The 14,366-nt window shown below is 42.7% G+C and overlaps 2 protein-coding genes across 2 annotated transcripts in view; both read right to left on the bottom strand.

Moving 5' to 3' along the window:
• The window catches only part of LOC309701482 (uncharacterized protein), a 2,150,955-nt gene that overhangs the window by 8,644 nt on the left and 2,127,945 nt on the right, over nucleotides 1-14,366 (bottom strand). The window lies entirely within an intron of this gene.
• The window catches only part of LOC309700359 (NACHT, LRR and PYD domains-containing protein 1-like), a gene marked incomplete at its 5' end in the record, with an annotated part of 31,946 nt that overhangs the window by 5,045 nt on the left and 12,535 nt on the right, over nucleotides 1-14,366 (bottom strand). The window contains one exon of the mRNA XM_082523880.1: nucleotides 8,095-8,194. Coding sequence (XP_082380006.1) covers nucleotides 8,095-8,194 — 100 coding nt within the window. The remainder of the gene's footprint in view (nucleotides 1-8,094; nucleotides 8,195-14,366) is intronic.

Below are 14,366 nucleotides of genomic sequence, written 5' to 3'. Positions count from 1 at the left end.
CATAAAAACAGGACAAAGACTTGAAAAAGTCGTGTTTTTCCTTCCAGGAACCACATGGCTTCACTTTTAAAGGTGAAGTGTGACAGAAATGGACATATTTGAAGTCCAACACCTTTTTCCAGTCACATTATTAAAGCAGACAAACTACAAGCTCGTTTTCATTCCAACAAGTCATCTTCTGACCTGGACTAACAACACTGGTCTCTATGTGCAGCTGGCTGTGAGACCAGTGCTCAGGGAGCGTCTACAAAGTGCAACACTGAAAGAACATCACACACTCATTTGCTTCCAGCACTTTCACACAAACATCTACTGTCATTATTGTCACCAAACTCTGTGGATCCTTTATTGCAAATTCAAATGGGATCAAATGGTCAGACAAAAGAGGGTTATGAGGAAATATGATGAAATGTTGTGTATTAGCAGCAAGTTATTGAATCTTTTTCCCCAGAAACCAAACAAAATGATTGACAAACATGTTTTTACAAACTCACTGTTGGACTTGGATCAGCAGGATAAGCTGATGTTTAAAGGCATTCGAGTCTCGCTGTATGAGAGTCCAGTTCTTACTCAATATTTATGGATGATGTTCTTTCAGTGTTGCACTTTGTTTGGCACAAAATGAAATTATTTGGCCTCTCAGATGCTTTTAGAGATTCCCAAATGACTGATGATGTCATCTCTGGGGTCTGATTGATAGAAAAAAAATGTCTTTGAGACCTTTTGTAACTGACAAACTCTTCATCTGCTAACAACACTGAGTTGAATCTCCATGGCTGATAGTTGGAGCAGGCATCAGGAATACACATTGAAAAAACAAGAGGAGAAATCACCAGAGTCTTAGAATCACATTCTGTAACTAAAGGGAGACGTTTTTCTATACAAATATATGTTTTATGGACATTAGAAAAAAAAGAGTATTGATGTGAAGCAGGATTATGAAATCTCCATACATCAGCCAGCCCATAATGATCAAGAAAGCTCTGAATGACGCATGCTGACTTTGGACTAAGTGTACTTTTGTGTGAACTGTGGTCCATAGCAGATAATGAGCAGTTTAGGTCTCCCTCAAAGATGATATTGTGTGATGACATATTGGGGAGCCGCGCAAAGACATTAGTGAAAAATCTGTGATCGTCCCAATTAGAGGCGTAGATATTTGCTAAGATCAAAGGAAAACCATAAACTATATTTTCTGCACTTAAAATCCTGTAATTTTCTCATAAATCGACAGTGCGGCTTATGGATGAATTCTGGTTGTGCTTACTGACCTCGAACCGATTTTATGTGCTACACGGCGCTCAGAAACCTTTCAAAAGATGTTTTGGTACGACTTTGCTCAGCTACGAGGTCGCACCGCTTGATGGATTGTTGGAGCATTACAGCTACGAGGAGCCTCGCGGAGTGATACGTACTCTGCTTCAACGTAATATTACTGTATTGAGTGTGTATAAGGACCATAAATGGCACCTGTAAGAGACACGGTTACAAAGAGGGTTTCAAACTCCAGGCTGTCAGTCACGCAGTAGAACCTGGGAACAGAGCAGCTGCTTGTTATTATGCTCAGCGTCTGTTTACATTTTGACTGCACGATTGTGAGCTTTTTGTTATGCACAAACACAACATTGTTTTCTTTTATTTATGGAGCATTATTATTTAATAAATGCTGATCATTTATTCCTGAGTAATTGTTTCATGTACATCTACGCTGTATGTTAATAAATGTGCCTGTGTGAGATTTGGGACACAGCTTTGACTAAGAACTCTCTTTTTGTTCGTACTTTCTGGCTTCAAAAATATCGAGATATATATCGTATATCGCCATCCAGCTAAAGAATATCGAGATATGAACTTTGGGTCATATCGCCCAGTCGTAATATTGCAATAGGTTGTCCGTTAAACTCAAGCGGGGCTTGGGCCCTGGCACGGCGTAGCCACACAATCCTGGTAGTAGTGACGCTCGGCTATGACGGCGTGCGGGTTACCAGCTGGCTTTCTCAGGATAGGGCTCCTGTGTGAGCGGTCGACAATAACGTCTTTATCCATACCCAGCACTTCACGTAGTAGCACGGATACGGCCGTGGAGGAGCTCGAGTCCAGGCCCTCTGGGATCCCTATGATGTGGATGTTAGCTCTTCGCTTCCTGCCTTCATCACATTTATCCTTCAGGTCAGACAGCTCCTCCTTCATACTCTCTACTGTAGACTGCAGGGTGGTCACCTCATCGCTCCACATTGACAGCCCATCCTCAGCTTCTTTCACTCTAACCTTTACTCCATCAACTTTGCCGCACGTCGCCGCCATGCTGTTAGCGATCTCATTTCTCAGTCCTTGCACGTCAGCCCTTATATTGTCAAAATCTTCTTTCAATGCATTTCTGACTTCTTCTTTTAACAGCGTACTAATGTCCTCTTTAATGGATTGAAGAAGCTCCAGTTTTAGAGCAGTAGGATCCACATCACGCGCGTCTGTTGAGTCTGCTCTTCAGCGGCCGTAGAGCTGGACGCTGCCCTTTGGCCATCATCGATACTCTCGCCCGAGATCGCACCGGGGCTAAAATATTCACCTGCTCAGCTGTTTTTGATCAGTTTGAGCCTGTGTGGTTTGATCAGGTGGAGGAACGATGTGATGCTATAAAGACATCATCTTGTCCAAATGATGTTGTTCCAACACGTGTTTAAAAAGATTTTAAAGGTTGTTGGTTCCGACATCTTAGCGATTTTTAACAGCAGTCTTAGTTCAGGTGTTGTACAGCCTGTTTTAAACATGCTGTTGTACAGCCTGTACTAAAAACCTGATCTGGATCCTCTGTCCGCTCAAATTTCAGGCCTATTTCAAAGCTTCCCTTCCTGTCGAAGATTTTGTAAAAGATTATATTTGTTCAGCTGCAATCTGTTGTAAAGGTTTCAGTCTGGTTTTAAAGCTCTTCACAGCACTGAAACTGCACTTTGAAAAGTTCTTAATGATCTTTTATCAGCCACTGATCAGGAGACTCAGCTGTGCTTTTGGATCTGACCGCTGCCTTGACCACAGCATCTTGACCTCACCATTGGAGCATGGCGGCATCAAGGGCGCTCTATTAGACTGGTTCAGCTCTTTTATTAAATCGCAGTATTACATTTGGGGCTTATATTTGACGGCAATTTGAAAAACAGCTGAGCTCAGTTGTACAGCGGTCTTTCTTCAAACTGAGGCTTTTATCTAAGGTGAGATCATTTATATCTTTTAAAAACCTTGAACGGGCGATCCACGTTTTCATGACGTCCCAGCTGGATTATTGTAACTCCTTATATGTTGGAGTTAGTGGGACCTGCCTGGCAAGACTGCAGCTGGTCCAGAAAGCTGCAGCTCGTCTTCTGACACAAGCTCAAAGACATTTATCGTCCCAACAACCACATATACGCTGGTCCCTCGCTGTAACACAGTTCACCTTTGGCGGCCTCGCTGTTTCGCTGATCTTTTTTGTGCAATTTTGCATGTTTTTGTTTTTTACAGCGCATTGTGTTCTGCGTCCTGATTGGCTGTAGACCATTGTCAGCCAATCTCGTGCCGTGTCTCCTGTACAGTACAGAATGTGTTCAAATTTACAGCAGTGTGACTCTGCAGTGCTGCACTGTATGTTTGTACGTTTTGTCCCAACAAACAACAATGATGACGAGACGTTTTGCACCTGTGGTAGCAGCCAAAGGCAGAGGAAGATGCTGACCATCAGTTTCAACAAGGAGGCAAAAAGGTTGTAACTGTCCACAACAAGAACATCGTAAGGATGGAGTCAGCTTTGGCTTTGTGGCTCAGTGACCGCAGGAAAAAGAACATCGTGCTGGACACCAACATTATCTGCAGAAAAACTCAAAAGCTTTATGAAACTTTACCTGACAGCGAGGAGCCCAGGCCATGGACGAGTGCTCCTCACACAGAAGCTCATTTAATGCCAGCAAAGGCTGATTTGACACGTTTCAGAAACACTTTGCTTTCACTCTTTAATAATGAACTTATTTTTCTATGAAGGTTTGAACTTTGTTTAAACAAGAGAGAAAAGTGTGAAAATGTTCATGCCTGTCTGAGAAAAGTGTAGAAAGTGTGCAGTGAGGGTTTAACTGCCTTAAAACTTCTATAATACTTGTAAAACATAAAGCTGCTACTTCATTCTGAGACTTATTTTTAGAACGTAACTCGATAAACGAGCGACCGCAGTACTGTATTGTGTTTATTTTGAAAAGTCTCAACAGGATCTTCAGATTTATTTTGAAAGCTTTATCTGGAAAACACAAACACATAAGCAGGAAACAAAGAGCGTGATATGAAACGATAGACGTTTTCATATGGTCATCATATATACATCGTTCTATCGAACAGCCCCAGCTCCTGCTGTCAGTCTCTGTAAATCTGCTCTTAAAACACATTTGTATTCACTGGCTTTTAATACAGCATGAGAGTTATTTGATATTTGATGTGTGATATTAATATTAGGAGTTATTTTAATCGTTATCTTGGATTCTTGTACAGCACTGTGGTCAACGCTGCTGCTGTAATTAATGTGCTATAAACACATAAACAATCTGCAGTTAAACATCCAAAACTAAAGATGTGATCGCTGCCTTTAGAAAATGTGCTGATGCACAAGATATCAGCTCCATTAAGGTGGAATGTGGCCGTGTTAGAAACATGTTGGAAGAAGTTTGAAGCTGAAACTGTGAAGCTGAGAGTGAAAGAGCTCCAGCGTCTGTCACAGGAAACTTTCTTATTTCCACACTGATGAAAGCATCAAGCTTTGATTTCCTGCTGCTTTTATTGAGTCACACTGTGAAACTGAGCCACAGCTGAACCAGCATCCCTGTACAGCAGACACTTACAGCGCTTGGCTGCTTCCATTGGACCCTCTGCACAGAGCTTCAGTTTCCTCTTCTGGTCCCAAAGTGCAGAACAACAAGGTTTCAAACAGCTTCGTTCCAGCAGCATCAGCCACAGACATGCATAGAGAATCCTTTGGTTGTGTTGTGTGTTTGCATATCTGCTGTCTGTGTTGCTTTGTGAGGATGGATCATCTCCTGCAGCTCCAGATAAACAAGCTGGACCTGAACCTGGTAGCTTCACTTAGAAGACACTTGTGACGGGAACGTGTGAGAAGTTTTGTGCAGACAAGTGTGGATTTAGAGTGTGGGACGAGCTCTCCACAGTCTTTGTGGAGATCCACATTCTGCATACTGCCTGTGAGAAGCTGCAGACATTTGTCCTCCAAATCCACTGAGCAGCTGCTCGTGGTGGTATTAGCTTCATGTGTGCGTGTTAGCATGAAGCCTCGGTCACACTCTGCTGTGGACACGGTCACGGACAGCTGGACGCCTGATGGACGAGTCGTCCTTCCTGTTAAACTTCTTTGAGCATGAGAATAGCATGAGAAGCTCAGTGGACACTGTTCAGTGTTTTAACTCTCGCTTTCACTTCAGCTTCACCAACAACAGCACAAGCAGAGCAGCCCACTGCCTGCATGGCTGGGACAGCGCCCCCTGGTGACTGTAAACCACTACAACATGTAGACGGCCGTCTGCAGGCTGGATGTAGCACCACCGCAGAGACGTGCTGCAGCTCTGTTTAGTTACCCAGCTGACAGCAGAGGCTGTAGTTTACTGTTACCAACATGGAAAACTGAAGCTTCACCAGCTGGAGCTACAGAGCTGGAGAACAAAGGAGACTGAGAGGCCAGAATGATGTGGGAGGAAACATCAAGAGCCTGTTTGAAAGGAGACACATGTGGATGCTGTGCCAGTCTGTGGTCTGTCAGAAGTCAGCTGAGTCACACTGCAAGAAGCTGCAGAATCTCAGAGGAGGAGATTTGGAAGTGTTTGTGGGACAAACTGGACTCAAAGAAAGAAGATGTTTGTGAAGTCTTTGGTGGAGGTGAGCAGTGTGAAGCAGAACACATGCAGATGAATCAGGAGGGAACAAACTGAGTGGGCGGAGCTGTCTGAGCCCCGCCCACACAGACACAGCTCCTCTCTGGAACTAAACTTCTGCTTCATCTCCGCCTCTTTTCTTCATCCTCCACCTCTCTTTTCTCTTCTTCAGTGTTCTGCAGCCACGGAGCCTCACAGCCATTAGCACGCCCATACCTGAGCAGCTAGCATTACCCAGCATGCCGTGCAGCAGTGTCAGTTTGTAAATGTGCAAGAATTCCTGCTCCAAACTGTTTCACAGATTGCTGTGTGCCGTGACCTTTGACCTGCTAAAGACAGTCAGCTGTGGATTATTCATTGTTGTGTCTGATACTTAGAACTGTGAGGAAGAAGCTACACAGTTAATCAGGGTCCCCTCTCTCTTAATCAGGAAAGGTGGGCAGGCCGCGTGTGGGCCGCGGGCCATACGTTGAATATCACTGTTTGAAATGTGAACATTGTTCTGCTGCAGTCAATGGACTAAACCAGAGAAGAAGAAAACAGACTTTACCATGAAGATCCTCAGTGTGGATCAGTATAATATCAGCCTGATGTCTGCAGTTTAGTGTCAGCACAACTTTCACATCATATTCATCTCAGCACAACTAAAACATGCTGACTGACCTCAGAGTTTCAAGTTTACATCCTGGACTCTCCAGGAAACCACACAGATGCTTCACTCCTGGATCCTGCAGGTTGTTCTCAGTTGAAAAAGAGGAGGAGTCATTACTCAGGTCCAGCTGTCTCAGATGGGAGGGGTTGGACTTCAGTGCTGCTGCCAGATAATCACAGCTGATCTCTGACAAACCACAGCTCTTCAATCTGTATAAAGAATGAAAGATGTAAGTTTATTAGACAAAGAGCTTGAAATCATTCAGTGTTTCATCATCTGTTCAGAGCTGAAGAAGGTTCAGAATGTAGAAGTTTAGAAAATGGAAACTCCAAACAGCTGAAGCCAACAGGAAGCAGCTTCAAACAAACACAACAAGAGAAAAAACTCTGAATGTTTCACATTAAAGTCGAACATTTCTAACAAGAGTGTTTTAAAGACAGCGTCACTGATGATCATCTTCTGCCCAATAAAACTTTGGTTTTCCTCATGTGAGTGTTAATGATGCACAAAGACTGTGAGTGCAAAGAGGGAGCGAGGAGGATGACAGAGAGATGGTACAGGAGCATCAAGAACCCGGCGAGGAAATGAGCAGAAGGACTTTGGAGCCTGTTGGATTGAAGCTTTCACAGAGACGTGTTTGACTGGACACCACCAGGACAGACTTTTAATCCCAGGATTTGGATGAGCTTTCTGTCTTTATGTTCACAAATGATGCTGTAACTCTGTGACTGTCCTGGAACTGTCAGCAGTGTGGTTACGTCCTTTTGACCTGAGTTTCCACAGCTCTTATAACAGCACTGTACATTCAGACTGAGACACGCTTCAGTCTGTATGGACCTGTTTCTGTAGCTGCCACCATCATTCTACATGTTTGTACATCAGCTTATCAAATCCTGTCTGCTGTCTTCATTTATTACTCTTCACCTGCTTCACTGTCACTGTGTGGGCGGAGCTGCCTGAGCCCCACCCACACAGACACAGCTCCTCTCTAGAGTTAAACTTCTGCTTCATCTCCGCCTCTTTTCTTCATCCTCCACCTCTCTTTTCTCTTCTTCAGTGTTCTGCAGCCACAGAGTCTCACAGCCGTTACCACACCCATACCTGAGCAGCTAGCATTACCCAGCATGCCGTGCAGCAGTGTCAGTTTGTAAATGTGCAAGAATTCCTGCTCCAAACTGTTTCCCAGAGTGCTGTGTGCCGTGACCTTTGACCTGCTAAAGGCAGTCAGCTGTGGATTAGTCATTGTTGTGTCTGATACTTAGAACTGTGAGGAAGAAGCTACACAGTTAATCAGGGTCCCCTCTCTCTGAATCAGGAAAGGTGGGCAGGCCGCGTGTGGGCCGCGGGCCATACGTTGAGTATCACTGTTTGAAATGTGAACATTGTTCTGCTGCAGTCAATGGACTAAACCAGAGAAGAAGAAAACAGACTTTACCATGAAGATCCTCAGTGTGGATCAGTATAATATCAGCCTGATGTCTGCAGTTTAGTGTCAGCACAACTTTCACATCATATTCATCTCAGCACAACAAAAACATGCTGACTGACCTCAGAGTTTCAAATCGACATCGTGGATTCTCCAGCAAATCACACAGATGCTTCACTCCTGGATCCTGCAGGTTGCTGTAGGTTCCACTCAGGTCCACCTCTGTGGGATACGAGGGGTTGGACTTCAGTGCTGCTGCCAGATAATCAAGGCCAATATCTGACAAATCACAGCTCTTCAGTCTGTATAAAGAATGAAAGATGTAAGTTTATTAGACAAAGTGCTTGAAATCATTCAGTGTTTCATCATCTGTTCAGAGCTGAAGAAGGTTCAGAATGTAGAAGTTTAGAAAATGGAAACTCCAAACAGCTGAAGCCAACAGGAAGCAGCTTCAAACAAACACAACAAGAGAAAAAACTGAATGTTTCACATTAAAGTCGTACATTTCTCATAAAAACAGGACAAAGACTTGAAAAAGTCGTGTTTTTCCTTCCAGGAACCACATGGCTTCACTTTTAAAGGTGAAGTGTGACAGAAATGGACATATTTGAAGTCCAACACCTTTTTCCAGTCACATTATTAAAGCAGACAAACTACAAGCTCATTTTCATTCCAACAAGTCATCTTCTGACCTGGACTAACAACACTGGTCTCTATGTGCAGCTGGCTGTGAGACCAGTGCTCAGGGAGCGTCTACAAAGTGCAACACTGAAAGAACATCACACACTCATTTGCTTCCAGCACTTTCACACAAACATCTACTGTCATTATTGTCACCAAACTCTGTGGATCCTTTATTGCAAATTCAAATGGGATCAAATGGTCAGACAAAAGAGGGTTATGAGGAAATATGATGAAATGTTGTGTATTAGCAGCAACTTATTGAATCTTTTTCCTCAGAAACCAAACAAAATGATTGACAAACATGTTTTTACAAACTCAGTGTTGGACTTGGATCAGCAGGATAAGCTGATGTTTAAAGGCATTTGAGTCTCGCTGTATGAGAGTCCAGTTATTACTCAATATTTATGGATGATGTTCTTTCAGTGTTGCACTTTGTAGACGCTCCCTGAGCCTCACAGCCAGCTGCACATGGACCAGCTGACATTACCCAGCATTAGAGGCGGCTGTAAAAAATTCATGTTCCCATTTAAATGGTTTTAATTTGAATAAAACGATGTTGATTCATTCAATCCTGAATCGATGTTTAATATAAATGTATTTTGCCAGAATCTCAGGTTAAAGCTCACAAACTATTTCAACAAGCAGCAAACAGATAAAACAGTAAATGAGAGCAGCTAAACACACAAAGATGGAAACACAGAGCGTGGATCGTTCACTCGACGGCACGTACACGGACACGCCGTCGGGGCTGAAAGTGGACAGCTCACAGATCCTGAAGCTGCAGGTTTCATCTGTCTCCAACCAAAACTGAGTGAAGCAGCAGCAAAAGAAGATCCAAACTCTGCTTCACGTTTGATCAATATGCTCATGAATTCTCTCTGACTTTGGCTGTTCCTGCCTGCACAGCTCTCTCTCTCTCAGTGTACTCCAAGAACAGCTTCAAACATCTGTTTCTGCATCATTCACTGTTTATTAGCCACCAGTCTGCTGTTGTGTTCAGTGCTGTCGGCCTCTGACAGTAAAGCCTCATTTCTGCTGTTCCATGGAAACTTTTTAAAATGATGACAGATTACAAACTCTCAGCTGTGTCTGTAATCAAACCTCTGTAACTTTGCTTCACTTCAGCAGCATCAGCTCATGTTCACATGTTGCTTCATGGTTTGCTTCAGTTTTTGATCGACTGCAGAATATTTTGAAGGTTATCTGCTATAAAAAGCCAGAAGAGGAAAATCTGCTTCATGTGTTTCTGTTTGATCCTCAGTGACTTTGACACAAAGGCCTCTGCTGTGATGATCACACCTCTGATCAAGTCTCACAGTGTCACAACTGATAAATGATCAGAGTTAGAATATTTCTGACTGTCTGCTGTGTGCCGTGACCTTTGACCTGCTAAAGACAGTCAGCTGTGGATTATTCATTGTTGTGTCTGATACTTAGAACTGTGAGGAAGAAGCTACACAGTTAATCAGGGTCCCCTCTCTCTGAATCAGGAAAGGTGGGCAGGCCGCGTGTGGGCCGCGGGCCATACGTTGAGTATCACTGTTTGAAATGTGAACATTGTTCTGCTGCAGTCAATGGACTAAACCAGAGAAGAAGAAAACAGACTTTACCATGAAGATCCTCAGTGTGGATCAGTATAATATCAGCCTGATGTCTGCAGTTTAGTGTCAGCACAACTTTCACATCATATTCATCTCAGCACAACTAAAACATGCTGACTGACCTCAGAGTTTCAAGTTTACATCCTGGACTCTCCAGGAAACCACACAGATGCTTCACTCCTGGATCCTGCAGCTTGTAGTTGAAGCTCAGGTCCAGCTCTCTCAGATGGGAGGGGTTGGACTTCAGTGCTGCTGCCAGATAATCACAGCTGATCTCTGACAAATCACAGCTCTTCAATCTGTATAAAGAATGAAAGATGTAAGTTTATTAGACAAAGTGCTTGAAATCATTCAGTGTTTCATCATCTGTTCAGAGCTGAAGAAGGTTCAGAATGTAGAAGTTTAGAAAATGGAAACTCCAAACAGCTGAAGCCAACAGGAAGCAGCTTCAAACAAACACAACAAGAGAAAAAACTCTGAATGTTTCACATTAAAGTCGAACATTTCTCATAAAAACAGGACAAAGACTTGAAAAAGTCGTGTTTTTCCTTCCAGGAACCACATGGCTTTACTTTTAAAGGTGAAGTGTGACAGAAATGGACATATTTGAAGTCCAACACCTTTTTCCAGTCACATTATTAAAGCAGACAAACTACAAGCTCATTTTCATTCCAACAAGTCATCTTCTGACCTGGACTAACAACACTGGTCTCTATGTGCAGCTGGCTGTGAGACCAGTGCTCAGGGAGCGTCTACAAAGTGCAACACTGAAAGAACATCACACACTCATTTGCTTCCAGCACTTTCACACAAACATCTACTGTCATTATTGTCACCAAACTCTGTGGATCCTTTATTGCAAATTCAAATGGGATCAAATGGTCAGACAAAAGAGGGTTATGAGGAAATATGATGAAATGTTGTGTATTAGCAGCAACTTATTGAATCATTTTCCTCAGAAACCAAACAAAATGATTGACAAACATGTTTTTACAAACTCAGTGTTGGACTTGGATCAGCAGGATAAGCTGATGTTTAAAGGCATTTGAGTCTCGCTGTATGAGAGTCCAGTTCTTACTCAATATTTATGGATGATGTTCTTTCAGTGTTGCACTTTGTAGACGCTCCCTGAGCCTCACAGCCAGCTGCACATGGACCAGCTGACATTACCCAGCATTAGAGGCGGCTGTAAAAAATTCATGTTCCCATTTAAATGGTTTTAATTTGAATAAAACGATGTTGATTCATTCAATCCTGAATCGATGTTTAATATAAATGTATTTTGCCAGAATCTCAGGTTAAAGCTCACAAACTATTTCAACAAGCAGCAAACAGATAAAACAGTAAATGAGAGCAGCTAAACACACAAAGATGGAAACACAGAGCGTGGATCGTTCACTCGACGGCGCGTACACGGACACGCCGTCGGGGCTGAAAGTGGACAGCTCACAGATCCTGAAGCTGCAGGTTTCATCTGTCTCCAACCAAAACTGAGTGAAGCAGCAGCAAAAGAAGATCCAAACTCTGCTTCACGTTTGATCAATATGCTCATGAATTCTCTCTGACTTTGGCTGTTCCTGCCTGCACAGCTCTCTCTCTCTCAGTGTACTCCAAGAACAGCTTCAAACATCTGTTTCTGCATCATTCACTGTTTATTAGCCACCAGTCTGCTGTTGTGTTCAGTGCTGTCGGCCTCTGACAGTAAAGCCTCATTTCTGCTGTTCCATGGAAACTTTTTAAAATGATGACAGATTACAAACTCTCAGCTGTGTCTGTAATCAAACCTCTGTAACTTTGCTTCACTTCAGCAGCATCAGCTCATGTTCACATGTTGCTTCATGGTTTGCTTCAGTTTTTGATCGACTGCAGAATATTTTGAAGGTTATCTGCTATAAAAAGCCAGAAGAGGAAAATCTGCTTCATGTGTTTCTGTTTGATCCTCAGTGACTTTGACACAAAGGCCTCTGCTGTGATGATCACACCTCTGATCAAGTCTCACAGTGTCACAACTGATAAATGATCAGAGTTAGAATATTTCTGACTGTCTGCTGTGTGCCGTGACCTTTGACCTGCTAAAGACAGTCAGCTGTGGATTATTCATTGTTGTGTCTGATACTTAGAACTGTGAGGAAGAAGCTACACAGTTAATCAGGGTCCCCTCTCTCTGAATCAGGAAAGGTGGGCAGGCCGCGTGTGGGCCGCGGGCCATACGTTGAGTATCACTGTTTGAAATGTGAACATTGTTCTGCTGCAGTCAATGGACTAAACCAGAGAAGAAGAAAACAGACTTTACCATGAAGATCCTCAGTGTGGATCAGTATAATATCAGCCTGATGTCTGCAGTTTAGTGTCAGCACAACTTTCACATCATATTCATCTCAGCACAACTAAAACATGCTGACTGACCTCAGAGTTTCAAGTTTACATCCTGGACTCTCCAGGAAACCACACAGATGCTTCACTCCTGGATCCTGCAGGTTGTTCTTATTCAAAGACAAGATGTCATTACTCAGGTCCAGCTCTCTCAGATGGGAGGGGTTGGACTTCAGTGCTGCTGCCAGATAATCACAGCTGATCTCTGACAAACCACAGTCCATCAATCTGTATAAAGAATGAAAAATGTAAGTTTATTAGACAAAGTGCTTGAAATCATTCAGTGTTTCATCATCTGTTCAGAGCTGAAGAAGGTTCAGAATGTAGAAGTTTAGAAAATGGAAACTCCAAACAGCTGAAGCCAACAGGAAGCAGCTTCAAACAAACACAACAAGAGAAAAAACTCTGAATGTTTCACATTAAAGTCGTACATTTCTCATAAAAACAGGACAAAGACTTGAAAAAGTCGTGTTTTTCCTTCCAGGAACCACATGGCTTCACTTTTAAAGGTGAAGTGTGAAAGAAATGGACATATTTGAAGTCCAACACCTTTTTCCAGTCACATTATTAAAGCAGACAAACTACAAGCTCATTTTCATTCCAACAAGTCATCTTCTGACCTGGACTAACAACACTGGTCTCTATGTGCAGCTGGCTGTGAGACCAGTGCTCAGGGAGCGTCTACAAAGTGCAACACTGAAAGAACATCACACACTCATTTGCTTCCAGCACTTTCACACAAACATCTACTGTCATTATTGTCACCAAACTCTGTGGATCCTTTATTGCAAATTCAAATGGGATCAAATGGTCAGACAAAAGAGGGTTATGAGGAAATATGATGAAATGTTGTGTATTAGCAGCAACTTATTGAATCTTTTTCCTCAGAAACCAAACAAAATGATTGACAAACATGTTTTTACAAACTCAGTGTTGGACTTGGATCAGCAGGATAAGCTGATGTTTAAAGGCATTTGAGTCTCGCTGTATGAGAGTCCAGTTCTTACTCAATATTAATCAAAGCTCTGTAACTTTGCTTCACTTCAGCAGCATCAGCTCATGTTCACATGTTGATTCATGGTTTTCATGGTTGATTCACCTCATTTTTTTAAAAATGACCTCTGACAGGAAAGTCTCATTTCTGCTGCTCAACACTGAAGAAATGTAAACTTTCAAAACGATGACAAATTGGAAAACACAGAGCTGTGTCTCTTTTTTTTTGTGTGTCCCGTTTGGATCTTTAGCCATCAGAATTGTTGTCTTAACGCCAAGAAAGATGCCAAGCGGATTTATTTTACCAAGTGGATCATCATGGCCTTTCCATATTGGTCCATTTGATTGACCTTTATTATAATTATGAATTTATTTTATTTTCGGTTGCTACAAACGGGACAGACATGACTGGGGGACAGGACAGGGAGAGAGAATGAAAGAAAGAGAGGGAGAGAAAGAAAACCAAAGGGGAGAAGAGACGGTGAGAAAGGGGGGAAGAAAAAAAGAAAAACAAACAAAACACCTGGATCACCTGTATGGAGAAAAAAAAACAGAAGAGAAAGCAAGCAACATAATAAAAACAGCACCATCACAATAAACTAGCTAGTAGTAGATAACAGTAGATACTAAATAATAAACGATATTGTGCAGCACGCAAGATAGACAGCGCACAATGTGCTTAGAGGCAGCAGCCATAAAGGTGTAGTCCGCGTCTGTGAACACCCGTGTGTACACCTGTGTGC

This window comes from Aulonocara stuartgranti (assembly GCF_965226115.1).
Source record: "Aulonocara stuartgranti genome assembly, chromosome: 23".
NCBI classification, from domain to species: Eukaryota; Metazoa; Chordata; class Actinopteri; order Cichliformes; family Cichlidae; genus Aulonocara; species Aulonocara stuartgranti.
The sequence above is the reverse complement of the archived record's forward strand: the minus strand, read 5'-3'. Positions and strand labels throughout refer to the sequence as shown.